The sequence below is a fragment of the Anabas testudineus genome, chromosome 12 (assembly GCF_900324465.2).
Source record: "Anabas testudineus chromosome 12, fAnaTes1.2, whole genome shotgun sequence".
NCBI lineage: Eukaryota > Metazoa > Chordata > Actinopteri > Anabantiformes > Anabantidae > Anabas > Anabas testudineus.
In genome coordinates, this window is record NC_046621.1 from 17,156,077 (window position 1) to 17,181,629 (window position 25,553).

The window sequence follows — 25,553 nt, forward strand, 5'->3', positions numbered from 1 at the left end:
TTTTCCCTAGATATCAGCTGCTGTTCGCTGATCTTGTTTGTTAATCTAAGGAATATGAAGTGAACGTTAGTTCCACATAAGGTCATGACGACTATCTCACTTTTGACCTGAATACCACACCAGTCACTGCATCTGACCTTTGGCCCCTTTCCTTATAGACTATTGCAGTCCTCCTCTCCCCTTATTTCTGCCGCTCCTCATTTTCCTTATTTCCTCCCCACCTTCTTCACATTTGCATGGCTGTAGGGGGGGGGCTCGTGTCTTTCTCTTTAGGCAGGTTTGAGTCCTGGAGTGAGACAAGGGGGCAGCACCTGGGCCTGGCTTCTGATCTGACTAAATATTACATTTGAGGTAGTTCTTGATTGTGATTATTAGTGCAGAATAAGAATGTTCAGTCCAGGTGCTGGTACCAACACCATCTTCTCATTTATTGCTTTGGCTCAGACATCAGAATCTTCGCAGTTACCTCAAATGCACCATATATCTGTCAGTGGCCTGTGCTGGGTTCATGTCATGTAGGACAAAGTGGAAAAACAGGGTGATACTGCAAGAGTTCAAAAAGTAAGCACTAGTTCACTAGAAAGGTGAACTCTGGTTTAATAAATTAAAATGCTTAATCTCATTCATTTATTCCTTTCACATTTGGCAGCTCTTATTTACAGTAAGCCCATTGTGACATGAACGCAGCATCAGAGCGCATCCTGCCACCTGTCCAAGGAGGACCAATCAAAACCAGATAGATTCATTAAAGCAAGAAGAAGCAGGTTATTGTTAAACTGCCTTTGTACTGAGTGATTGGTAACACTGGACTGAACTCAGTCACACTGCACACACTATAAACTATGACCAGCACTTGTAATGAAGCAATGACACAGCATTCTACTACTACTGTATAAATATAATGAAGAGGATGTTTTTTCTGTAATGATATTGAAACTGAAGATGAATTAATAAAAATAATCTTGATTATTCTGTACCATTTGTTTGCTTAAGTTACTTTTTTGTTTTTCATCAAATTAGTATAGACAAGCAGGCCTTTACCTGTACTGCCCTACCCAGTCTCAGCAGGTCAGACCACTGCCTGGTCTTACTGCAGACCTGTTATAAACCTTGTGTTCAGAAGCAATCAGCAACCACCATCACAGTCCGGAAATGGACACCTGAGGCTGTTGAGTCTCTATTACACAGTTTGGAACATATTACTAGGAGCAGAAAGGAAGAGCATGAACATTGACAGACAGGTTGACTGTTTCTGACATTACATCAACTGCTGTAGAGACACTGTAATACTTACAAAGTCTGTGCACGGTTAGAGACGCTGTTCAAATATCAAATCCTGGATCACTAGTGAGACTATCCATAATCAGAAGAAGGAGGCATTTAAAGATAGAGACAAAGAAAGCGTCGACCATGAGCTGAAGAGGATATCAAAGTAGGCTAAGGAGGACTACAAAAATAAAACAGAAAGAAACCTACAACAGAACAACATCAGAGAAGTGTGGAGGGGAATTAACAACTTCACTGACTACACAAAAAAGAACAGGTTCTTCAACAGGTTCGACGCTGCCATAAATGCAGCCTGTCCCCCCACAACCCCTCTTTCCTTCTCAAATCAACATTTACTTACTATATATATTCTATATGTTACTTACTCACCACATTTTGAAGCTTAATTAAGTGATGCGTTTTCATCAACCGATGTAAGCACGTTTTTGATTGGCTTAGATGAAATTCCTTTCATAGCTGTATCCAATCAGCATCTCGGTTTTATGTCGTTGGTAGCATGTTGTCTCCGCCCCTGTCTGGAGTGGGAGATGACAGTCTGGAGGAGGAGAGGAGAAGGAGAGGGAGCTGTGCTGTTCACAAACGGAACGACAAACCAGCAACGCGTCTGAACTAGAACTATAAAGACCGAACTACACGTGGTTGGAGTGCCACAAACACTTGATTACGAGTGCCCAGTTGGATTTAGCAGCTAAGGGAGTACACGGACGGCTCGGCGACACAGTGAGTATTCCAGTGTTTTCGGTCTGCTCTGAAGTGGCTTTGTTATCAACAGGTGCCGCAGGAAGGGGCAGGCTAGCTAGTGAGCTAGCTGCTAACACTAGCCTGATAAGTAAATTAACCCATACTTCCTAAATAAAGTACATTTTTGTGAGAGTGGCGTATTGTTAAACTCGTGCGAAAGTTTTATACTATGCGAAGAGACCGTATTTCTGCTGAAAACGAAGCCAATTAGCCTATAGCTCAGCTAGGTGCGGGTTAATTTGATAGTGGAGCTGGCTAACCAAAACATTTCTCTTCGCTAACGTTACTCGTTTAGCTAGCTAAGGTTGGGCGTGATTTAAAAACTTTTAACTCTACAGAAAGGAACTTAACGTTGTTTGAAACGGACCGTGTTGAAGTAGCACTGGGTTAGTGTTTTCATCCTGTAACGTTGGCTGATATCTCTTGAACCGTATCATAAAGCCAACACTGTTGTATTCTTACTAAAGTCAAGCCTACATTCCTAATAACGCTACGTAGGGTTTAGGTTGACACTGACATGTGGCTTAGTTTCTGTTTCTTGTCAAAGTCCTTGTCAACACTTGATCACGCTCTACTCCGCTCACTGTGGCTTCCGTCACTTTCTATAATGATTGTATAATATAATCATAGTATCATTATTTAGAAGAGATAAAACTGTCATTTATCGAACAGCTCCCACTTCTCATAATGACAAAGTGAAAACGCGTTTTCACAAATGTTTGAATATGAATGAATAGCATTCAGACCCTCTTCAGTCTTTTCTATAAGACGCGTTTGTAGCTAATAGAGCCTTGAGTTTCTTTGAGTTTCTACAGGCTTGTCACACCTGCATTTTGACGTGCAGTTTGGATAGGGAGTGTCTGTGAACTGCCAGGTCTCTCCACAGCTGTGCTGTGTAGTTTAGCTCTGGGCTTTACCTGGGACACTCTAAGCCACTCCAGCATTGTGGAGCTGGAGGGAGAACCATCATCCTAGTTTTAGGTCTCATGCACTCCTAATCATTTTCATACAAGATCTCTCTTGTATTTGACTGTGTTCATTATGCCTGCAACCTGACCTGCCTCCTAGTTCCTCCTGCAGAGTACAACACCCAGAGCATGATGCTTGCCACCACAATGGAGCACCTTAGAGATGCTATTAGCAGGTGATGAGCAGACATAGTGCCTGGGTGTCTGGTCAAAGGTCTCATCTGCCCAGACTACCCAAGGTCTTAGAGTCCACCCTTAAGTCTGCAGAGGACTTACAGTGAGGTTCCACCTCCCTGACTAAGACCTTTCTTGTCATGCTGTGTAAATACTGGGAACTTTTTAAAATCAGCTGTCTTCCTGTCTAATGTGTCCATTAAATTTGCCACCTGTGGACTCCAGTTACAGTCTTACCTAATATTCCTCCCTAACATTTGTAAGAATACAGTAGTTTTGCAAAACATGATAAAAATTTAAAAAACATAATCACTGTGAAGTTAAAATTGAGACTTAGTAATTTGTGTAAGTAGCCTCAATGAAGTGCAATGAAAATGTCTACCTACAGTCTGTATTAAAAGAACAAATAGAGGCCTCTATTACGGCAACATCTATTACAATAACGTTTAAATTGGGCTGTGAGAATATAATAGTATAATAATAAAGATTGCACCCAAAATGTTCCACTATCACACAGCTGGTGTCTTTTCTTTAAAGTAACACCATCATTCAAGTTGGAAAGCCTGTGTTGTGGTGGATAGGTTTGAAAAAATACAGACGCTGAGATGTAAAGACAGAGGAGGAGGAAGGGAAACATGTTAACTCTGTTATCACTGCACTCATACTGAAGCCACTTAAGGCCAGTGAGTGATTCTCCCTCGCAGTGTCACGCTGTGTGCCTGAGGCTATCCATGCAGATTAGAATCATAACACTATGCTTCTTTGGGAAGTTTGTCTGACACATGGTTATAGGTTTACTGCTCATGTAGCCAGGTGTGGTGTGTTTGGATGTTTACACTGTCTTACGCTCTCTTCTCAAACAAACATGGCTGGAGTGCCTCTGGGCAGGAAACCAATTTTAAAGAATTTAACAGCGTAATCTCCAGTATCTCGGTGTCACTGACGGACAGGCCTGATAGTCCTGTCCTGAAAAGGAATGTAGGAGTGAAAGCTCCTTCATTTGTGGCATTAATCCACATTTCCATATACTTGGTCTTGTATTGAGTTCTTGGTAGTCTCGTACCCTTTTTGAAAAGGATTACTGCACTGTAAAAACGTGACTAATACATGAAACCTGGGCTTGTCACATGTCAAACCTGTTAAACATGCTGTTGTCGATGTGTATTTTTTCTTTTTGTGAATGACTTACAATTTGACCGACGACTTGCAAACGTTATAGATTTGTATAGGAAAGGTTTTTCAGTACACGACAGGAATATCTGACTAGCATGCTGAAGGTACTTTTCCCTTAGTTTTAATAATGGGTTATCTGCTGACTCAGAGACCAGTGTGACACTTAAATTGACCTAAATGAGAACCTACTGCTTCTGTGTTGCCTTCACCTCAATCACCAGTGAGAAGTCATTATATTCTGTTGATGTTTACTTTTATGGTGCCTTAAACTGTGAAGGTGGTCATGTGGTTTGACTTATTAGTCAATGCCCTAGAACAGCATTGTTGTTCAAAAACCTTTAAAAACACACCAGCCCCTTATACCACTTCTCACTGATGACTGTCTCACAGCATCTTTAGTAATAGGCTGTTAGCCTAGCCTCTTAGCCACAGGTGCATGTTGTTTATTGGTCAACAGCTGTATAGGAAAGCATGTGAACAGTGATGCTCCGGAACTCTGAACTGACCTTTAGATAGGCTTCACTGCCAGGTATGAGGTCAGATTGCTATCTTGATTAAGTCGAGACTAACTTTTACAAACACACATGTACACACGGTGAGCTAGTTAAGTGAGTGCACGCACAAAGGGCCTCAGGCCAGTGAAATACAGAAGTCCTCTGTTCTCTGTAGCACTCGCTCACTCTCCTTCTCACTCCGGCTCTCTGACCTGAATGGGACCCACAGTTATGCTGCTGTCAAATCAGAATGTACTACCAAACCAGGATTAGGCTTAGACTGTGGTTGATACAGTCGCCCAGTCTCTGTGGTCCAGCTCATGTTCGATGAAGGTCGCTCTTTGACCTTGGCTTAGTTAATGTATTTAATTCTAGTGTGCTGTTTGATCATTTGCTAAGTAGTTTCAGGCTGTGTCCTATCAGTCAGTGAACCCTGCTTCAGCCAGCTGAAACAATGGGTTAGGTGGTCATCATAAGTCTAAATTAAATAACATAAACTTAAATGCTCTTTCTACTCAACCATTCCACTAAAGAAAAAACAAGACTCATGGTATTTTAAACACATTGTCATACAGTTACAGCAGAGCAGGAAGATACTGTAACAACACTTTTTTGTTAGGTGCGGTATACAACATCTGTTAAATATGTGTTAATAATTCCGCAAGAATGTTTCCATTACTGGTTACTGCAGCATTACGTCATAGTGAGAATCTTTCCTACTTTACTACTAAGTACGTCAGGGCTTTTTCAAGTCACTGAAATCTGTCATCTCCGGTTTTTAAGTCGGACATCACAACTAGCATAAAATATTTTAAGCTTATGTATTTAATCCTTCTGTTTCACTTTTTTTTTGCCTTTTTTATTTCTGCCTGGTACAGAGTGGTACAGCCCTTTTTAATAGTGTGTGCGTGTGTGCGTGTGTGCGTGTGCGTGTGTGTGTGCGTGCGTGTGTGTGTGTGTGTGTGTGTGTTTGCGTTAGTGCGGGCTGTTAAACACAAGATAAGAGTGGGCTCTGCTTCTGCTCCCTGTGACATTCACAGTGCACAGAGGCTTTACACTCTTTGTATCCGCTGTCAGCACTTTGACCATTTTTACAGGCTGATTCAACTTTAGTGACTTTTTTGTGGTTTTAGTTGTAATCTTAACTGAGACTAGTAGAATTAAGCAGTAATGCTTTTCATCAACATTCCTGTCATCTTGTTTGATCACTCTGTCTCTGCTGGTTTTCTTCAAAACTAGACCGTTGTACCATATACTGTTGTAATGATCACGTTAGTTAAACTGTTACTTGTGAATAACCAGAAAATGCTGCACCGCTTGTAGAATTAATACTGCACTTTGCCACAAGGCTCCTTTGCACTTGCTTGTGTAGTGGCACATACCTGTAGTTCCAACCCTGCTTTTCATAGTTACTCAGCTTAAATAAACAAATTCCACATTCAGATAATCTACTGTAAACACCAGACCTTGTATTTACAAGCCAGCTTTGCTTTTTGCTGTACTCTGCTTCCTGTCCATCATCTGTCTCCCTCAAGGTGCATTCATACATATGGATACAAAAAGGCTGTTAGCAGCTGGGCTCCAGTCAAGCTATAGTTGTGGGGAATGTGTTGTGTTGAGCAGGTAACTGACATGCTCTGCTCCCTCTGTTGCATATCCACCACTGGTAATGTCAGTGATTTGTTATTACAACTTCTTCTGTTTTGTTAAAGATGCATGTTAAAGACATGTTGGAAGTAATTGTAAAACTGACACCACGTTGATAAGCTTTTGATTAATTCTGTTTAAATTAAATTCATGTTTAGTTGTGAACTGAGTCTGAGAGTCTGATTGACGTTTGCCCAGCTATAGGTGAAGGGCGTCTAGGGATATTTGCATAAAGTTGAGCCTTTTTTTACTTTCAGCTGTAGTGTAGCTGGGCTCCTGCAGCGCTTTGTGCAAGGTATACAGTGGCAAAGCTGGCTCTCCACTCATGATGAATAGTGGCTTAACCTACAAAACGACATTTACATATGTGACTCTAAGGAATTGCTATCTCCCATTTCGCTGTGTAGGTGCATTATGAAGTAATGTACTGTATGTATGTATGTTTCCATACACTGTTTTCTACTTTAACTCTGACTCTAACTGACTTAATGTCATAGGGGATCAGGAAACTGTTGACTGCAGTAGTCTTTAATGTGTTGTTGAAGTCCAAAAAAACAAAAAGTTGATTTGATTATTTTATATTTATTAGTTTTGTCTTGATACAGTGACATCAGATATTTTTCATTCTTAGTGTCATTTTAATAATATCACAAAAGGCAATGTAGGGAGGATTTAGATGTCTTGATGGTTTTACTGAATATTTTAATGATTCATGCCTAATAAAGACAGAATAAGTTGCTGCTGATGGAAGCTAAAGTCAAATGAATACAGCATTTATTCTGAGCTGGCAGTGAATACTGGGCTGCTACTAAGCAGACTCTGTTATGGGAGATGGTGATTTTGCGCCTTAATGGAGTGAAAACAGCATCACTAGAAATTTTTCACTCTGTCCACTCCCTTACCTGATCTGCAGCAGAGTATATCCAAGTTTATTTAACCAAGCCAAGTAAATTTAAGTCTCTGGCCTGAGGCACAGGGATCCAGTAGGAAACAGCTGCAGCTCTTCATTTGCCATAGTACGGATTTATCCAGACACACTTTTAAGTGTGCCATACCATTATTATGTTAATGTGATTTGTGTTAATGTATCCTGGTTACTCAGGTAACAGATCATGGCAGCATCGTGTAGTACTAAAATGCTCCATAAAAACAACTTTTATCCATCAATATCTGAGGTTGGGTTAACCAGATATTTTCTGTCACTGATGGAACTTATTAAACAATGATGGACGAATCCGAAGCCTATTTTTCGTCATGTTGACAGATGCAGGGGTGCCCAATCCTGGTCCTCAAGGGCCACTGTCCTGCTTGTTTTGCAACCAGCCCTGCAGCTCTAGCTTCTGATTGGCTGAACACACCTGATCCAGGTAATCAGCAGTGTGTAGGACAGAGATGGTAAGAAAACTAGCAGGATAGTGGCCCTCGAGGACCGGGATTGGACACCCCTCGACTAGAGCATTGAGTGCGTTCTACCATAACAATAAAATAATTGACACCTTTTCCTGTTGGTGGGGGATGTGCATGTTAATTTCTAAAAGATTCCTTTTAGAGCATGTAGGTATCACAGCTGACTGTGACACCGTAGCCTACTCTACAAATCTTGCTATCCAGATACTGACAGCGTGTTGAAGACCTGCACACTTAAGGCCAACTCAGGTCAGATGCAGGTATGTTGCTGGTGCAGAAAGAGTGCATTCTCCTGCTGATGCAAGTGCTTGCAGGATTGGGAAATCATACACTCACTCTTGTCAACTTCTTCTAGCTAACATCTAGACTAACTAAGACTAACATCTTGAAATCTTTGGTTGAAGTGAAGCTGGTAATCCTAGTGACAGCAGAGGCTGGTTTAAGACCTCAGGCCTAATTAAATCATTCATTAGCAACATCTAACATGTTACATACTTAAACTGTACCCACCAAGGAAATTGTTGTGGTAAGAAGAAAATAAATACAGTATAATTTTTTTGGATATTGTAAGTAATTTGCAGGCTCCCAGAACTTTCATGAGAGGCCACAGACACTCTTCTATAACAGAGGTAGTTGGATCCAGATCTGTGTATTGAAAGAAATTGAAATTGAAAGTGAATTGAAAATGAAATGTAATAAACTAAAGACTTCTTATTGTCATTAAAAGAAAATTAAAATGACGGATTATTTTACTTCTGTTTTTCGATTATATGCGCATGTGTTTGCTGCTGACAGACAACTTATGACATTCAGTTCAGTAACTTGAACTCGGTTATATGTATTCCTCCAAAGTTGTGTCAGCAGCCTGTTTGTTGTTGTAGGAGGGAGGCAAGCCCTCCAGATGAGCTACTTAAATCCCCCTGCACTCACCTCCGCTCAGTGATGTTCGAGTATTCAGACACTACTCAGCTCTTTATCACTGTTTTAGGGCTTCACTGTCCTTAACAGACAATTGAGTGTCTGCATTTTAATGTATGCTTGTTTCATGCTATTTTTTGGATGCATGGCAACCACACCCTCATTGCAGTGTCCTGAATTTCTACCACAGTGATCAATAAAGTAATGTTTGCACAATCCCTAAGAAGTATTAGAATTTGAACATCACTGGGTTTTATGCAAGATGTTTAGTTCAGTGCATGTAAAACAGTAATCCCAATCCGTTTTGCACAGGGTAGATACAGTTTTTAAATTGATAAGACAAAAATTTGTCTTATCAATTTTTTTATACTGCCGGGGCAATAATACTGTATTGTTCCTAAATCTTATATCTGTCACTTTTAAAATGTTCAGAAAATCTGTACTTTTGTAGGAACAGTAATTGCTGCTTTGAGCCTTGTTGGTTAAGTTTCTACAACATTTTCACACTTTTTATTTCTTTATTCAGTTCTTCCTGGCAGATGCTCTCAAACTCCACTACACTAGATGGAAAGTGTCCACGAACTGAGCGCTTCGAGTCTCACACAGATGTTGTTTGGGGTTTAAGTCTGGGTTTGGCTGTGTCACTCAAAGATTGTAGAAGAATATAGCGCGTTACTTATCATTTTGCAAACTGTCATTTACCTGTAGTTAAAGTGTCTTGTGCCATAGCCAGTCTACGATAAAATTGTGTTCATCCTTCCAGCAGATTCTCCCATCTGACTGTTGGGTTCTTGATGACATTGTCACTGATTTTTGTTAGGTGACTGGCTCTAGGAAGGGTCACAGTGGTTCCAGACTTGTTCCACTGCACTATTATTGAGGCCACAGTGCTTCTGGGAACAATCACAGCTTTAAGAATGGTTTTATACCATTGTCTTGATCTATGCCTGAACACAAAATGTTATTATGGAGGTTTTCAGAGAGTGCATTGAATTTCATAGTTTGAACCTTATATACACGTGTGTCCGCAGGAAGCATCTGTCCACAGCCACCATAGCAAATGACTTGAATACATTTGTAAATGACAGATTTATTTATTTTTAAAATGTTTGGAAAATAATATTTTTGTGTTGTCATTATAGTGCTATTGATAGATTGATATAAATAATAGTTTATCTATTAAAAGTTAAATGTAAAATTGGAGAAGTTAAGGACTTCAATATGTTCTGAAGTGACTGTAAACACACTCTCCCTTCCCCCATCAATGGAATTTTGTTCCCAGGGCCGCCTGGCATTCCTTACTGCTGCATCATGGGACCTTTGCTGTGTGTGTGTGTGTGTGTGTGTGTGTGTGTGTGTGTGTGTGTGTGTGTGTGTGTGTGTGTGTGTGTGTGTGTGTGTGTGTGTGTGTGTGTGTGTGTGTGTGTGTGTGTGTGTGTGTGTGTGTGTGTGTGTGTGTGTGTTCACAGTGCTGCTGGTAAGAGATAGCATATCAAACATGCTGTTGTTATTGTGGCACCCACAGATAAGGTATCCATCCATCTCTCCAACTCTCATCTATTTATTTTTACCTCCTGTCTTTCTCTATCCATTCATTCCTACCTTGCCTGCTCTCTCTTGGTGCTCCATTTTTTTTTCCTCATTTGTCCACTCCGCCCTCCCATAACCTCCCTACATAGCATTATGTTCATCAAGTGTGTATGTGTGTGACAGAGGGACCACCCGGCTGCTGACAAAGCTGTTGTCATGGTTATGTGTGCAAGTTGGGGGCTGCCATGACATTACGGAAGAGAGAGGCCAGTAGAGAGAGGTACACTGTGTCCATGTTGTATATTGTGTTGCTCTGTTAAAAGTGTTAAAAGTGAATGTCAGTGTACCAATTCATCAGAAAGTCAGAAAATCTGAAAATTGTTGCTCATTTCACAAACAGCTGGGTCAGCTGTCACCAGACATTTACCCAGTCAGTTTATAAACTGTTGTACAGTTATCAGCTGCTTGACTAGTAAACCAATTAGATGTTTGTCAGCTCCATCCTCAGGTTGTGTTCTGACAGAAATATGCTGCCCCATGCGTGCTCTAGTTTAGATAAGCTTCCCCTTAAACGTTGTATTGACAATTAAGTGACTGCACTTTTTTTTCTTCTTGTTCGCAGGTTCGTTGTTCTCATTTCTAATGCTGAATATATTGTGCTAAATCATTTTTCAACCAGACTTTAGTTTTGTGAGTGTTCTGCATGGTTTCTGTTTGTTTGACTATGTGGAAACTGATATTTTTAAATTACATGATGAGCACTGAGACACTGATATCTGGTTGACAGTCTGATCAACCAGCCTGACTATCAGACTCTGTTTCTTGCCTGGCTGGAGAGGATTTCGCCATGTCCCTTTGTCACAGCAAATACTTTTAGTACAATGTTATCCAAAATGCGAGAATTTGTCATTAAACCTATCTAGTTAGTAAGTTGCTACACCAGTTAATCAGTAATGCAGAGTTCACAGATCAGCTGTCTTACACAAAACTGCGGTTGGATATAACTGTTTGTTGATAACTTGTCCATTCTATGTTTGACCAGACATTACAGACTGTTGGACAGAGGTAAATAAAAATAATAATTCAATGTTTCCCACATGTAGACTATACTTTGGTGGCCTTTTGTCGGTGTGAGCTGTGCCAACAGTGATCAGTTAACTAGAGCACTCTGCTGTACCTGCAGGTTACATGTTTGCTGCTTAAAATGATAAACAATGGATGAGATTGGCTGTCACTAATATTAATTCCATGATGACATGATGATGATGTGCTATTGTCAGTGTGTTTGTGCTTTGCCTGAGTTGGAGAGATAGGCAACATCTATATGTAGCCAAACAAATTGTCTCTGCTCTTAAGAAGTATCACTCTGTAATGCCTCTGAACAATCAGAGAGAATTGTGGCATTACAACAGCACTATATGACGCCAAAGATTGTCTATAGATTGTAAGAGGTATCATGACAATTTGAGATGACACTGTTCTAGTTTGAAGAAACGAGTCAGACATATTTTCTATCAAAACCATCAGCCAAACCCAAAAAAATGTTAGGGTGCCTAATGGTACCAATCATTGTACATTAATGACATAATTTTCCTGCTTTCTACACAGGTGATGGTGACATGGCTGCCCTGTTTGCTGAGCTACCCTCCTAGAATTCCCTGATATACAGATATACATTCTCAACATCCCTGTAGTCCACACGAACACACACACACACACACACACCCACACATTTGACAATTGGTGTGTGTGTGAGGAATGACAACCTCCCATTTGAATGGTCATGTTTCTGGGGAGGGAGGAGGAGACGAAGAGCTGAGGGGAGGACAGCAGCACAGAGAAATGGCCGTCGACTGTCCGGGAGAACTTGGGGGTCGGACGCTCCCTCTACGGCGATCTGCACAGCTGGAGAAGATACGACAACATCAGGTCGGTGAACCTGCCTTCAGTCTTTAGAATTAAGCTGCAGAAACACTGGATCATGCTTTTTCCCAAACTCCTGCACAGTAGCATGTTTAACCCCCAGACTCCTAAATCCCTTGTTTGGTGAAGTACAAATTATACCAAATGAACTCCTACAACTGATAGGAAATATCAGTTGTAGGAGACAGAGCTTGCTTCACTGTGTAGTGATGATAAATCCAGCTTAAGTAACTTTTCTGTATAAATAGGTTCTGATGAAATATTGTTATAATAATAATGTTGCTTCTTATCAAAACCCTGCCCCCCAAAAGGCAAATGGGCTACGTGTCAAAGTCAATAACAAAATTAAAAACCGGGTCTAAGTCTAGGGTCAAACAGATTCAGCAATTATTGAACAGGAGATGTGCAAACAAAACGCACATATTTAAGTAAATTCTGCTCTTATTTGCTAGAGACAGACATTTTTTCTTTGATGGCAATTAGATTAATATATTTGGGGTTAGGTTGTGTACTGTGTAAACTCTCAGGAGTGAATGAAGGTGTGCATCACTGTAATGGATCCTATATGAGTTTTTTCTTCATCACAGAGAAAATTTGCCTGCATGGGTATGTGCTTCCAAACGCAGAGAGCATTCAAGCAGCGTTGTCATATGGCAAATCACCATTTTCAGAAAGATCTCTTTGAGAAAACGTGGAATCGGTGGCGCTTTAAACATTTGGCTCTTATAAAGTTATAAGAGCAATACATTTTCCATGTTCAGGCCTTAATACACAGTGCTTACTCGTGTATCATGCAGTGCTCAGAAAGTTCACCTGCTCGGTTCTCTCTCTGCATCTCCTCCGGCATCCTCTTCATTGGTCCACTGTGCTGGGCTGATTTAACTATTTCCACTATAAAAGTAGCTATCACAGCTGCCTCAAGCTCTGCTTTTGCTTTTATAAACATAGTCTAAACACAGTCTAAGGCTTTGCTATCTTATAAATAAAATTTCTCTTTTAATTGTTTCGCTAACTCAGAGAAGTAACTACAGCTAGGTGATATTAGTGGAGATGCTCACTGAAACGTCTTGAGAGATTTTGAAATTATAATTCTGTGGTTTTTGAATATGTTGCACATTGTGGTGTACTTGCTGTTTGATTGTTTCAGTTTCATACAATATTTACATGTTTGTATGTGTTAGGAGGACCTTCGGCGTCGTAGAGAAGAGGAGGGTCGGCAGCTGGACCTGAACGCTTCCCTCAGACTCCGAAAGCTCTCCCAGAATCCCCACATTGGAATAGACAACCCTACATTCCTTCAAGACGCTTACATATCACAGCAGCCAACGATCAGCACCCAGCAAACACAAGCACTGCTAGGTAAACTACACACTCATGGTTACAAGTAGAACGGCTGAGTGAAAGAAATATTAAAAAGATTGTTTAAATCTGAAAAAAGGGAGGGTGAAAATGAATAAGAGAGAGAGGAAGAAGCAAAGAGAAAGTGAGGGAGGGGAAGGAAAACGTGTGCTGCCAGGGAGGGAATTCCTTAGGGAGGGAGAGAACATGAGAGGCACTTGAGGGCGACTTAATTAAAACTTTGTTAGGGGTGGTAATGTTTATGCACAGACATGCACACACACTGAATCACACAAACATGCACTGTCAGAAGTAAGTCTTGGAAATGAGAAATAGTTTGTGACACAATAGTCTGAAACCAGGAGAAGCAGGCTGTCCCCTGCTTTCATGCTCTGATCTTTTAAACAAGTGTGATGTTTTTCTTTTCTTTTCTTTTCAGTCTCATCATTTGTATTTTATTTGTAAAAGTCAAAATGTGTAAGTCTGTCGACATTTATTGGTGTGAAAGCATGTTTTGTTTTTTGCAGAGTTGGACGAGTTGCTCCTGTCACTGAAGCAAGTCCGGGGCTGCCTGTCTGACCAGCAGAGTCAGAATGACATAGAACTGGTTCTTGCACTTCTGAACAAGGTAATTTAAAGAGACTTAGATGGAAAGAGCCTTGGGTCAAAATGAAATTATGTTGTTTTTTTTCTTCAAGACCTCTGAGTTACAGTAGGAGGGATTTCCAAAAGATGGAGCAGCATCATTACTGCTGTCAGAGCTAGTGCATCCATGACAACTAGGGCCACACAAGTTTGAAGTAGAGACAGGAGAAGGGTGAAAGGTACAGTTAGACAATTACAACATTTTTGATGCAAGCTACTGATTAAGCATTCTTAAAAAAATAATTTTTGCCCTAAGCTCAGAAGTAAATTTGTGTCTCTTCTGTTACATTGCATTGTGGTCAGGGCCAGAAAACTCCAAATCTTGGTAAAGCAGAAACCTTTGTCAATTTAACTCAAACCTCATGGGAAGTACTTAGAATTTTTGGTGCTCTAAAAAGCTGAATGTTGCTGATTAGTCACAAAGTATAAAATAATAGATATCTGTGTATCACTGTAACTGAATGACTGACTGGAAACTGATTCATCTGCAGTTGTGTACAACCATGTTTGGAACCAGTACTATTTAGGTGAAATGACTGACTTGGCCATTTCAGAACATTCCACTTGAATTAAAAAAAAAAAAAAAGCTTTAAATTATTTCTTTGAACTGTTCTTAGGATTATGCATTATGTGCAACATACTTCTTTAATAGAACAAAAAGATTTGTGAAGAAATGTAAATTTACTTTGAAAGTTCTGAAATCAACACAGATGAAAACAGCAAGTTCTTCATTTGGTTGTATGACCCTGGTTGTTTCACCTTTAGCAGATACAGGTGCATCTCAATATATTAGAATATCATCAAAAAGTTTATTTAGTTCAGTAATTTAATTCAAAACGTGAAATATTATATAGATTCATTACACACAGAGTGTATGTATTGTTTCTTTTTTTTTATTTTTTTGACGATTGTGGCTTACAGCTAATGACAACCCAAAATTCACTATCTCGGAAAATTTGAATATTATAAAGTTCAATGTTGTAGACTCATAGTGTCACACTCGAATCAGCTTATTACCTCAAATCACCTGCAAAGGTTTCCCGAACCTTTTAAATGGTCTCTCAGTCTGGTTCAGGAGGCTGCAAAATCATGGGGAAGACTGCTGACTTAACAGTTGTGAAGGAGGTGGAAGAGGGTAAGCCACAAAAGGTTATTGCTAAAGAAGCTGACTGTTCACAGAGATGAGATGGACTGTTCACAGACAATGTGTATGCAAACATGTTAACGAAAAGTTGGGTGGTAGAAAAAAGGTGTGGCAGAAAATAGTGCAAAAGCAGCAGGGCTGACCGTAGCTTTGAGAGGATTGTGAAGCGATGGTCATTCAGTAATTTGGGGGAGATTCACAAGGAATGGACTGCAGCTGGAGTCCGTACTTAAGGAGCCCCCACACAAAGAAGTATCCAGGAGATGGGCTACTACTATCACAATCCTTGTGTCAAGCCACTCTGCAACCAGAGACAACGTCAGATGTGTCTTACCTGGGCTAAGGAGAAAAAGGACTGGACTGTTGCTCAGTGGTCTAAAGTCCTCTTTCCAGATGAAAGTAAATTTAGCATTTTATTTGGAAATCAAGGACCCAGAGTCTCGAGGAAGAGTGGAGAGGCACAGAAACTTGCTTGAGATTCAGTGTGAAGTTTTCTCACTCAGTGATGATTGGGGCGCCATGTCATCAGCTGGTGTTGGTCCACTGTGTTTTATCAAGTCCAAAGTCAGAGCAGCCGTCTACCAGGACATTTTACTTCATGTTTCCCTCATTTCATTTTCCAGCAGGACCAAAAGTACCAATACCTGGTTTAATGACCATGGAATCACTGTGCTTGAAAGCAAACTCGACTGACTATGAGAATCTATAGGGAATTGTCAAGAGGATGATGAGAGACACCAGACCCAACAATGCAGACTAGCTGAAGACTGATATCAAAACAACTTGCCATGTCGCATAGATGCGGTAATTCATGCAAAAAGAACCTCGACCAAGTATTGAGTGCCAAGACTGTACATGGGCATGCTTTTCAGCCAACATTTCTGTATTAAAAATCTTTTTTCTCTTTTTTTTAAATTGATTTTATGTAATGAATGTAATCTGAGATAGTGAATTTTGGGTTTTCATTAGCTGTAAGCCAACAGTTGGAATATGTGACTCTGTCTAATGAATCTATGTAATATTCACTTTTTGAATTACTGAAATAAATGATCATTTGGATGATATTCAAATTCATTAAGATGCACCTTTATTTTTAGTCGTTATGAACAAGCGCCTGGCAGAACTGTGGTTAGATATTTGACCCTCTCTTCTTAGCAGAATCATTTGACATGGTTGACGTCAGGACCTTGTGAGAGTCGTCCCAAAGGCTTAATGTTGATGTATGCTGGAATGAAATGGGTAACATTCCACAGCCAGCTTTGATGTGTGTTTGGGGTTATTGTTCTTTTGAAAAGCTCAGTGGTGTCAAAGTTTCAACTATTCAGCTGATGGTTGGATCAATTCCTAGGTAGTCCTATTTCATCAATGCACCAGGTCCACTGGCAGCAAAACGGCCTTACAGCATATTGCTACCATCACTGTGCTTAACAGTTGGTACAGTGCTCTTGTACAGTGAATGCCTCATCTTTACTTTACAACATCTTTGACCATGTGGTCACCTGCAAACTCAGCTTGAAGGTGTCTATTTTGAAGCAGGGTTTTCTTACTTACAGAAAAATATCTTTTCAAAGATATAATTGAAAACTCAGTGCTGTGACATTGATGTGCTTTATGCAGCACCTGCATGGGCACATTATTTTTTATTTAAAACTGTAAATTATACAGTATACCTGCTGATGGATACAATGTCACTATTATAGCTTTATATAGTTATGCAGTCCTTAAACCACTGTTCAATACCTCTTTACACTCAATGATCAAATCAGCCTTTAAGGGTCATATTTTGTTGTCTCCCTGGTGCCTGAAAAACAACACAGCCTTTAAAGATGACACTGACAGAGACAGCCTGATAACCCTGACGGGGTCATTCCATCACCTTGGAGCCCTGATGGAAAAGGCTCTGTACCACTTAGTTATTTTAACATACCTCATCTGAGGATCAGAATTTTTGTCATGATTAATATGAAATTAAAAGCTATGTCATGTCGGCTGGAGCCAGGCTTAAAGCTTTATAAGAAATCAATAAAATCCTAAAATAAATGGGTATAGTGACATGAAATGTGGGTGTGCTTTCTAAATGAGCTTCTGTTCAGTGGATTCTGACAAAAGATGCTGTGTTTTTTTCCTTGTTTTAGTCCGACTTCCAGTCAGCGCTGAAGATTCATAATGCTGTGGCTACCAGCATGCACCGACCCTCTCCTCCATACCCTCACACACACCAAGCACTTCAGCTGTCCATGGAGGTAATTAATGCATATCCACATTCAGTCCTTGCTGCATCATAGTAATCTGGCATAAGGCTAACTAGTCAGACAAAATGACAGTCCAGGTCACTGAGTATGTAAAAAGAAGACAGAGCTGCTCTGTTTAGGATCAATTAGAGCTGAAACACTAGTGCTGTGATATACAGACACACACATTCCTGTCAGCCAAACTCTAGCTTTGTGATCATATTTTAACATATGTCAACTCAAACTTTGAGATAGAGCCAACGCTGTTTGACTGAGCAAAGTTAAGAATCTAACAAAAAAGAGTTTTAAGATGATTTTTACCACCGACTACTAGACGAAACCCGGTTGATTAATTCAAGTGAAACCAGTATCCAGGATGTTTGGACTATCTGCAGCAATTATTTCCCTGCCACAATGTTGAGTTGGCTAACTGTCACAGCTATTCATGGCTCATTTCAGTGGAATCTCATTAAAGACCAGCACATTATTTCTGCTTAGTGTTAGCATCTGAACCCCTTGTCTTGCATTTGGCTTCAAAAAAGGACAAACTTTGATTGATGATTGATGAAAAGGAAAATAAATGATAAAAACACAAACTGAGGCAAGAATAATTCACAATTATGATCTCAAAACACCTTAGTGAAAGTCTCTATCAACCTCTCTCCTTGTATTTTTAAACTGGCTTTACTTGGCCATTTTAACATTGGTATTATATTGCACACAGACACATTTCACTCTAATCACACGCACTCATATTACAAGATCAGGAAATATCAGAAAATATGCCCTTTAGAGCCCTGGTCATATCTTGAGAGGCTCTTGCCTCATTTCAGTTGGTGAACAAATTTATATTTATTATTTGCAAAATGACTGCATTATATTCAGGAATGGTTGTTGTGCCACATAGTTAATGTACTAGATCATATTTTTGGTAATATTTTGCATGGTGTTATCAATACTATGCTCTGTTGTTGCCCTGATTTCAGGTCAGGAATCTCATCCAGTCCAGTCAAAACAAAGAGGCACTTGAACTCCACACCGTGCTGTCAGACGTACACTTTCAGGTAGACACACATTCAAAAGTTGTATTAGCAAATGAAGAAAAGGCTCCTGTACTGACTGTAACTGACCAAACGCGTTGCTAAGTCTGTGTGTATCTGTCTGTTTTACAGTCATTGCTTCTAGTCCATGACAGCATAGCAGAGAGGGAAATGCAGCCTGAACCTCTGCCTGCTGGAGGAGAAACACTGACCCAGTGGGGAGGGGAGACTGTCAAGATAGTTCGCATAGAAAAGGCCCAAGATATACCACTGGTAAGACAGACACGCACTCATGATCAAGGAGAATTCAGCTAGAGGACATCTTACAGTGCTTGTGGTGTAGCTTGTGTTCTGCTTGCTTTCAAATGCAAACATACCCTGAATGTATAATGAGAATGTGATACAAGACAAACATGGGAGTGTGTTGTGTTTCCTGAAAACTGCATTTAACACAGCTACTATAACACACCCAAATCTCCAACTGAACTGTTGTCACTCGGGTTGCATTGTGGGTAATATAGGTGCCAGCTTTCATCAAGAAGAAATAAAAACTATTCAACGATGAACTTATTAAACTTTAGGTGTCAAAGGCCAAGGTAACTTCATGTATATCCTATTCTTATCAACGCTATATCTCAAGATAACTCCCTTCTGGCCTGCTCATCCCAACACCTTCGAGGAGTTTGGCACAAACAGCCACGTTGACTCAGCGGTGAACTGATTAGACTTTGGTTGTCAAAGGCCAAGGCCACTGTGACCTCATAGGCCTCATCAAAAGTATATCTGAAAAATGCAATGAGGGAATTTCATCTGGCAAAAATATCCACTTAGTCTCATGCAAAGACTTATTAAAGAGCAAAACAACAATGCAGCCATTTTAGTTATTTCTTAAAGTCTTTATTGTTAGTCTGGTACAGACGTGCTGCTCAGCAGAGGCACTGACTCTAGCAATTGCTTTGTGTAAATTTTTAAAGGAAAAAACACCTCAAAAAAACATGCTGCAGTGAGTGTGGAAGAAACACAAGAAACCCTTAAAACACAGTCTTGTCACATAAGCTGAGTGTATACCAAGAAGAAGTGAAGGCAGAAACACACTCACACACTTCATATACCTTTCAGATGCAGTGTTGCTTAAGTCATTTGATTTCCTGTAATACTGAGTTAAATCTATTCAAGTTAGACCTTAGCAAACAGATGTCGACTAAAGTCATAATCTATGACTTTATTTGTTGTTCTGTATAAAAGATTGTTAATAACTAGCAAGTAAATAGCTGTAAATCAAAGTAATACGGTCATTTGTGTTTGTTTGTTCTGTAGGGAGCAACAGTTCGTAATGAAATGGACAGTGTTGTGATCAGTCGTATTGTTCGTGGTGGAGCAGCTGAACGGAGCGGACTTTTATCAGAAGGAGATGAAATTTTAGAGATTAATGGCATCGAAATCAGAGGAAAAGATGTCAACCAAGTCTTTGACATTCTTGTAAGTGTGTATATATTTACATATTTTTAATTGAGTGATGAATACCATCAGAGGGTGGTAATAGAATGATTACATTTGTAATGTATGTGAATTTAATTTATTATCCCTGACAGTAAAAGGGTTTACATCTACTTTTAGCATTTGTGAAAGTTATATAGTCATTTTATTCACCAACATACCTCCAGTGTAGGTCCTATTAATTCAAGATTTGAACTGATCAATATTAACTGATAAATGAATAAAGGTTAGATATAAAATTTAAGTCTGTTACAGCTCATGTAAATACTTGATACTTGGCTGATTATAAATACTTGTCTCTCTTTGCCTGTGTGTGTGTGTGTGTGCCAGGCTGATATGCACGGCCTATTGACCTTTGTACTGATTCCCAGCAATCAGAGCAAACCTCCTCCAATCAAAGAGACTGTGGTGAGTAAGCAGACAAACGATTAGTTTAGTTGGAAAAAAGAGCAATTGTTGTTTTTGAACCAGTGCTTGAAAAATACTGATTTTAAATATTTCAAGTAAAGGCGCCAATTTAAAAAGTTCCTAATCTGCGCAGTTAAAAGCATCTCATAGCCGTTTTCTTGTTTCTCCTCAGATCCACGTAAAGGCACATTTCGACTATGACCCCTCAGATGACCCCTATGTGCCGTGCAGAGAGCTGGGCTTGTCCTTCCAGAAAGGAGATATCCTCCATATTATCAGCCAGTCCGACCCTAACTGGTGGCAGGCTTACAGGGATGGAGACGAGGATAACCAGCCACTGGCTGGACTAGTTCCAGGTACCACTGTCTGTCTGTGGCTGGAATCTTTTGGGGTCTCTCTGTGTTTTTAGATTTAATTCTCTTGGTGGAACATGTGAAGAATGCTTAGTCAGACTCTTGTGAGCAAATATGACACCCTGTGGTATAAACTTATTGCATGGTTTGACTAGTTTATTTTCTCTTGTTTCTCTTGTATTTTCCACAGGCAAGAGTTTCCAGCAGCAGAGAGAAGCCATGAAACAAACCATCGAAGAAGACAAGGGGCCTGAGAAGCCTGGTCAGTTCTTCCACATCTACACACATTATTGGAGTAAAACCATATAATGTTGTAGTTTTATCAAAGTATGAATTGCTTATACACTGGCAAAATAACAGATTGATTCATATATTTGTGTCCTTGTATACTAAATGTAGTAAGGCCTGTAGCTTAAAGCGAAGTGTGTTTGGTGTCTGTTTACAGGGAAGCTGTGGTGTGCGAAGAAGAACAAGAGGAAGAGGAAGAAGCTGTTGTACAATGCTCACAGGACCGATGGTATGACCAATTTACCTGCTGCTGTACAATTAAACACGCAGGATCTTTCAGACCAAAAATGAAGCTTTGTTCGCTGACACATACAAAAGTTTGTTCCTCTTTCATTAATCCAGATCTTGATAATGAAGAGATTCTCACCTATGAGGAGATGGCTCTGTACCATCAGCCGGCCAACAGGAAGCGGCCAATTGCACTGATTGGTCCACCCAGCTGCGGACAGACAGAACTTAGGCAGAGGCTGCTCAACAACCAACCAGAACGGTTCGCTGGAGCTGTGCCTCGTAAGACACCCACACACAGCAATTAACTTGTGTGTTTTGGTATTATGTGCGTGTGTCTGTGCTTTTATGTCCAACTGAGGTCTAATGTTGTACAAATTGGTAATTTGAGGCAAATGTGTGATATTTTTCTATAAATAAAATTGACTTGAACTGCGTGCGTGTGTGTGTTGTAGACACCACAAGGAGCCGCCGAGAGGGTGAAGTGAGTGGTCGAGACTACCACTTTGTGACTCGTCAGACCTTTGAAGCGGAACAGGCAGCTGGTAAGATGTCCTAGAATAGGTTTACACCGTTCACTCATGGTCAGACATTTGTTGTTTTTTCTTGCTTGAGCTCCAGATGGGCAGCATTTACTGGTGGTGGTGGTAGATCTGCAGCAACGTAAACATGAGCAGAGAAGAGAAGACCTCGCAACTGAGTAGTTTATGAGAATTATTGACTATGACGGTCTAAATTCCAGTTGAATTGAGATAATCTCAGTTCTTACCTCACAATCATCAAAATACTCATGATTTCCTTATATAAAATATAAAAAAGTAAGGCTGTTACAGTCCCATCATGTAGTCATTTTCAACATCTGGTAGTTGAGTCATGGCAGCTGGGCTTCTTTCTTGCTTGCTATCTTGTTAAGAAGTAAGAGGTCAACAGTAAGCATCGGATTGATCCCAGGCATTTTTTTAAGGGAGGACAGTCCAGAGAGGAGATTCATCTTTACTCTATTTGGATTAAGTAGCTCCTGAAAAATAGGGTGTGTTTTGATTCTAAGATGCGGCGTATTAGTTCAATGGAAGTATCAGCTGATACCCAATTTTAAAAGGAATCTGATCAATATGAAGGCTAAAGCACTGGATCATGACATCTCTAACTATGATGCAGTATTTTACATTAGTCTCGATTTTGTTAATATCAGACATACGTGGTGTAATACCGACTGATGGTTTCACATTAGTCTACTGATTTTCAGCTAGTAGCAGAGACATGTGAAGACGTATAGCAAAAGAAGACAACTAGCAATTAAATATGGTTGAGCATAACCTAACCTGCCTAATGCTTATATTAATAGCATGAAACTTTAAAAAATAATCTTCAGACTGGTTCGGGAGAGAGAAACAGCACATGACGCATAAGTACTAGAACAGGCAGTGGTTTAAAGATTTATATAACTGTCATACCTTCCAGAACCTGACTCTAGGCCCAGTGTGGAGATGTGATATCGACGCTGAAGTGTGTAAATGGTTTGTGTTGTCATCACTGTATTTCTTAGGGAAGCTGATCGAGTCTGGAGATTTTGAGAAGAACATGTATGGGACCAGTACAGACTCAGTGAGACAGGTCATCAACACTGGAAAAATCTGTGTGCTCTGTCTGCACACACAGGTTAGTATAGACACACACACACACACACACACACACACACACACACACACACACACACACACACACACACACACACAGAATTAACATGGTGACATAGTGGGTGGAGAGCAAGGCATTGTAGTTTCAAAAAATCAAAAGTGGAATGCTAACATATTTCTTTGTGTTTACAGGCTCTGAAGGTGCTGAGGAGCTCAGACTTGAAGCCTTACATCATCTTCATAGCTCCGCCCTCCCAAGAAAGACTCAGAGCCCTATTGGCTAAAGAGAACAAGAACCCCAAGGTGCCTGTCTGACTGTCTACACTGTTCGTCTGTCAGTCGCAGATAAACATCAGTGGTGTTTCCATCTCTAAAATGTTCACATCAGTAATTATGTGTGTGTCTGTGTTGCGTGCAGCCCGAGGAGCTGCGGGACATCATAGAGAAAGCCCGGGAGATGGAGCAGAGCTGCGGTCACCTGTTTGACGCCGTCATCGTCAACACAGACCAGGACAAAGCCTACAACGAGCTGCTACGACTCATTAACAAACTGGACACTGAACCTCAGTGGGTGCCATGCTCCTGGCTGCGCTGAAAACACACTCAGTCACACACCAAACTACACAGCAATCATAGAGTAGACACACACAGTCGATGGACTGCACATTTCCAACTGGACCGTGAAACATTTTTCCAACGTGCTGTGGTGTGGCTGCTAACAGAATATTACAGTTGATGATGGGCCAAAACTGATGCAAGATTTTGAGAATAACGTAAGAATGAAGCTGAGGTCACAATACTGTGAGGTAAAGTTGGAGTTTTAGAAGAAAACCTCCAAATATTGCAAAGTAATTGTCCTATTATTGTGTGTCACACTAAGAGAAGGTCGTGGTATTCAGAGGTAAAACTGCAATTAGTCAGGAAGTCATAATAGTAAAGGCTGACATTTCACAAGCAAAATAGTAAAATGATTTTTAATTAGTTTTAAAATAGACAGTACACGTTTCTCAAAAGAATTCCAAGTTAGAAAGTAGAGACACTGACACCATCTAATGTCAGGGTGAAGTCTACTAAAATAACGTTTCAAGTCATAACAACTTGAAACACTATTTTTCTCAAAATCTTCCATGAGTTCTTTTTTCATATGGACCCTGATTCTCTAGTGTACTAACTGATCCAATATATTTTATTCAGTTGCACAGATTTCTCTGTTATCATCACAGTTCTGATGAGACCAAAATATGGACCTGGAATACTGGCTTGTTGTTTTTGTTTTTTCTTCCTCACACATGCTGTGCCTCATTTCTAAAGCATCCTGTGTCTTCAGCCTGACATCATTTCAATTGTTTTTTTTATTGAAAACGTGAATTTAAGCGCCTTTATTTTTTTGTTTCGACTCAGACTCAGCTGCGGACTCAGACTTTGTACGAATGGTTAAGAGAAAATCTGAAAATCACACACACACAGAGACATTTAGTACAAATTTAAATCCACGCTGAGCCACCACATTCATTCAATAACAGACATTTCCCAGTGCATAAGGGGAGGTGTGTGTTTCTTGGGCTACTGAGTGCAACAGTGCATTAGTTGCACCTGTAGCCCTGTGGCCCCCCGACTGGCTGGCTGACTGACTGACTGACTGGTTTCTGACTGGCTCCTGTTAAAGTGCACACTGTTGCAATAAACACTAACAAAAGGACACAGCACTTGATCGCTCTTTCTTACTGTCTGTTTATTTTCTGACTGACTGATGACAAATTACCTTGTGAACTGACTTTCTGTCCTGTCTGATCACATTAAAGTAGACCTGAGCCCAGAGAGGTGAGCAGGTGAAGAAGAGTTATAGTTTTTAAATCATCTTCCTGATTGGCACATGATGCTGAAATTATTACGTATTTAGTGTGTGTGTGTGAATGATTGTGTGTGTGTGAATGATTGTGTGTGTGTGTGTCTTTAAAGACAACTAAGTATTATTATGGCCTAAAGTAGACCTGATCACCATCTCACTGTTATCACTGTGTAGAGCATTTATATATTTTTAATATTGAAAATAGATTTATAAAGTCCAGAATGCACCAATGGGATTGCAGGTTTTACCCCTTGCCAACCTGCCATTGGTCCAGGGGTTTGAGTGGGGTGGGGACTAAGTGGATTAACTATATTGACTGTAAAGTTACTTGATACCACTTCCTGTTTATCAGACATCACTTCTTCTTGAGAAAATCAGCTTTTTTGTATGCATATTCACAATGAATAAATAGATGATTGATAGAAAACAACTGGCTTTGTGTTTTTGTTGGTCCATCTTCATTTAAGGATCATAATAAATGTAACTTTGGTAAACATTTCACAAACTGAAAACTGAATCCTTCACTGGAGAAAACGGAGCTAGAAGAAGGTGTAGTAACGCGAAGGCGCTGCGAGATGGCGCTGTAGCACACGGTGAACTCTGCCATTGAGCCGGAGGTTAGCACATGGCCGA

The 25,553-nt window shown here is 40.2% G+C and overlaps 1 protein-coding gene across 2 annotated transcripts; it reads left to right on the top strand.

The window, feature by feature from the left end:
• Positions 1-1,818: 1,818 nt before the first annotated feature.
• On the top strand, positions 1,819-24,415 carry mpp5a (membrane protein, palmitoylated 5a (MAGUK p55 subfamily member 5)). Of its 2 annotated transcripts, XM_026355141.1 has the most exons (18): positions 1,819-2,007; positions 10,523-10,619; positions 11,948-12,268; positions 13,444-13,621; positions 14,128-14,228; positions 17,525-17,632; positions 18,607-18,684; positions 18,793-18,933; positions 19,978-20,139; positions 20,488-20,565; positions 20,738-20,921; positions 21,109-21,180; positions 21,364-21,435; positions 21,549-21,716; positions 21,890-21,979; positions 22,981-23,093; positions 23,264-23,374; positions 23,490-24,415. In XM_026355141.1, exons 3-18 carry the CDS (start codon positions 12,098-12,100, stop codon positions 23,664-23,666), a joined length of 2,004 nt encoding a protein of 667 aa, XP_026210926.1. In that variant the 5' UTR covers positions 1,819-2,007; positions 10,523-10,619; positions 11,948-12,097; the 3' UTR covers positions 23,667-24,415. The 2 variants fall into 2 exon arrangements, with proteins under 2 accessions (XP_026210926.1, XP_026210925.1); XM_026355140.1 differs by lacking the exon at positions 10,523-10,619.
• Positions 24,416-25,553: the final 1,138 nt, after the last annotated feature.

Coding starts and splice junctions, on each gene's coding strand:
- mpp5a (XM_026355141.1), top strand. CDS start 12,098: ATGACAACCTCCCATTTGAATGGTCATGTTTCTGGGGAGGGAGGAGGA. Junction 20,922..21,108: donor ACTGGCTGGACTAGTTCCAG/GTACCACTGTCT, acceptor TATTTTCCACAG/GCAAGAGTTTCCAGCAGCAG. Junction 21,436..21,548: donor CAATGCTCACAGGACCGATG/GTATGACCAATT, acceptor TCATTAATCCAG/ATCTTGATAATGAAGAGATT.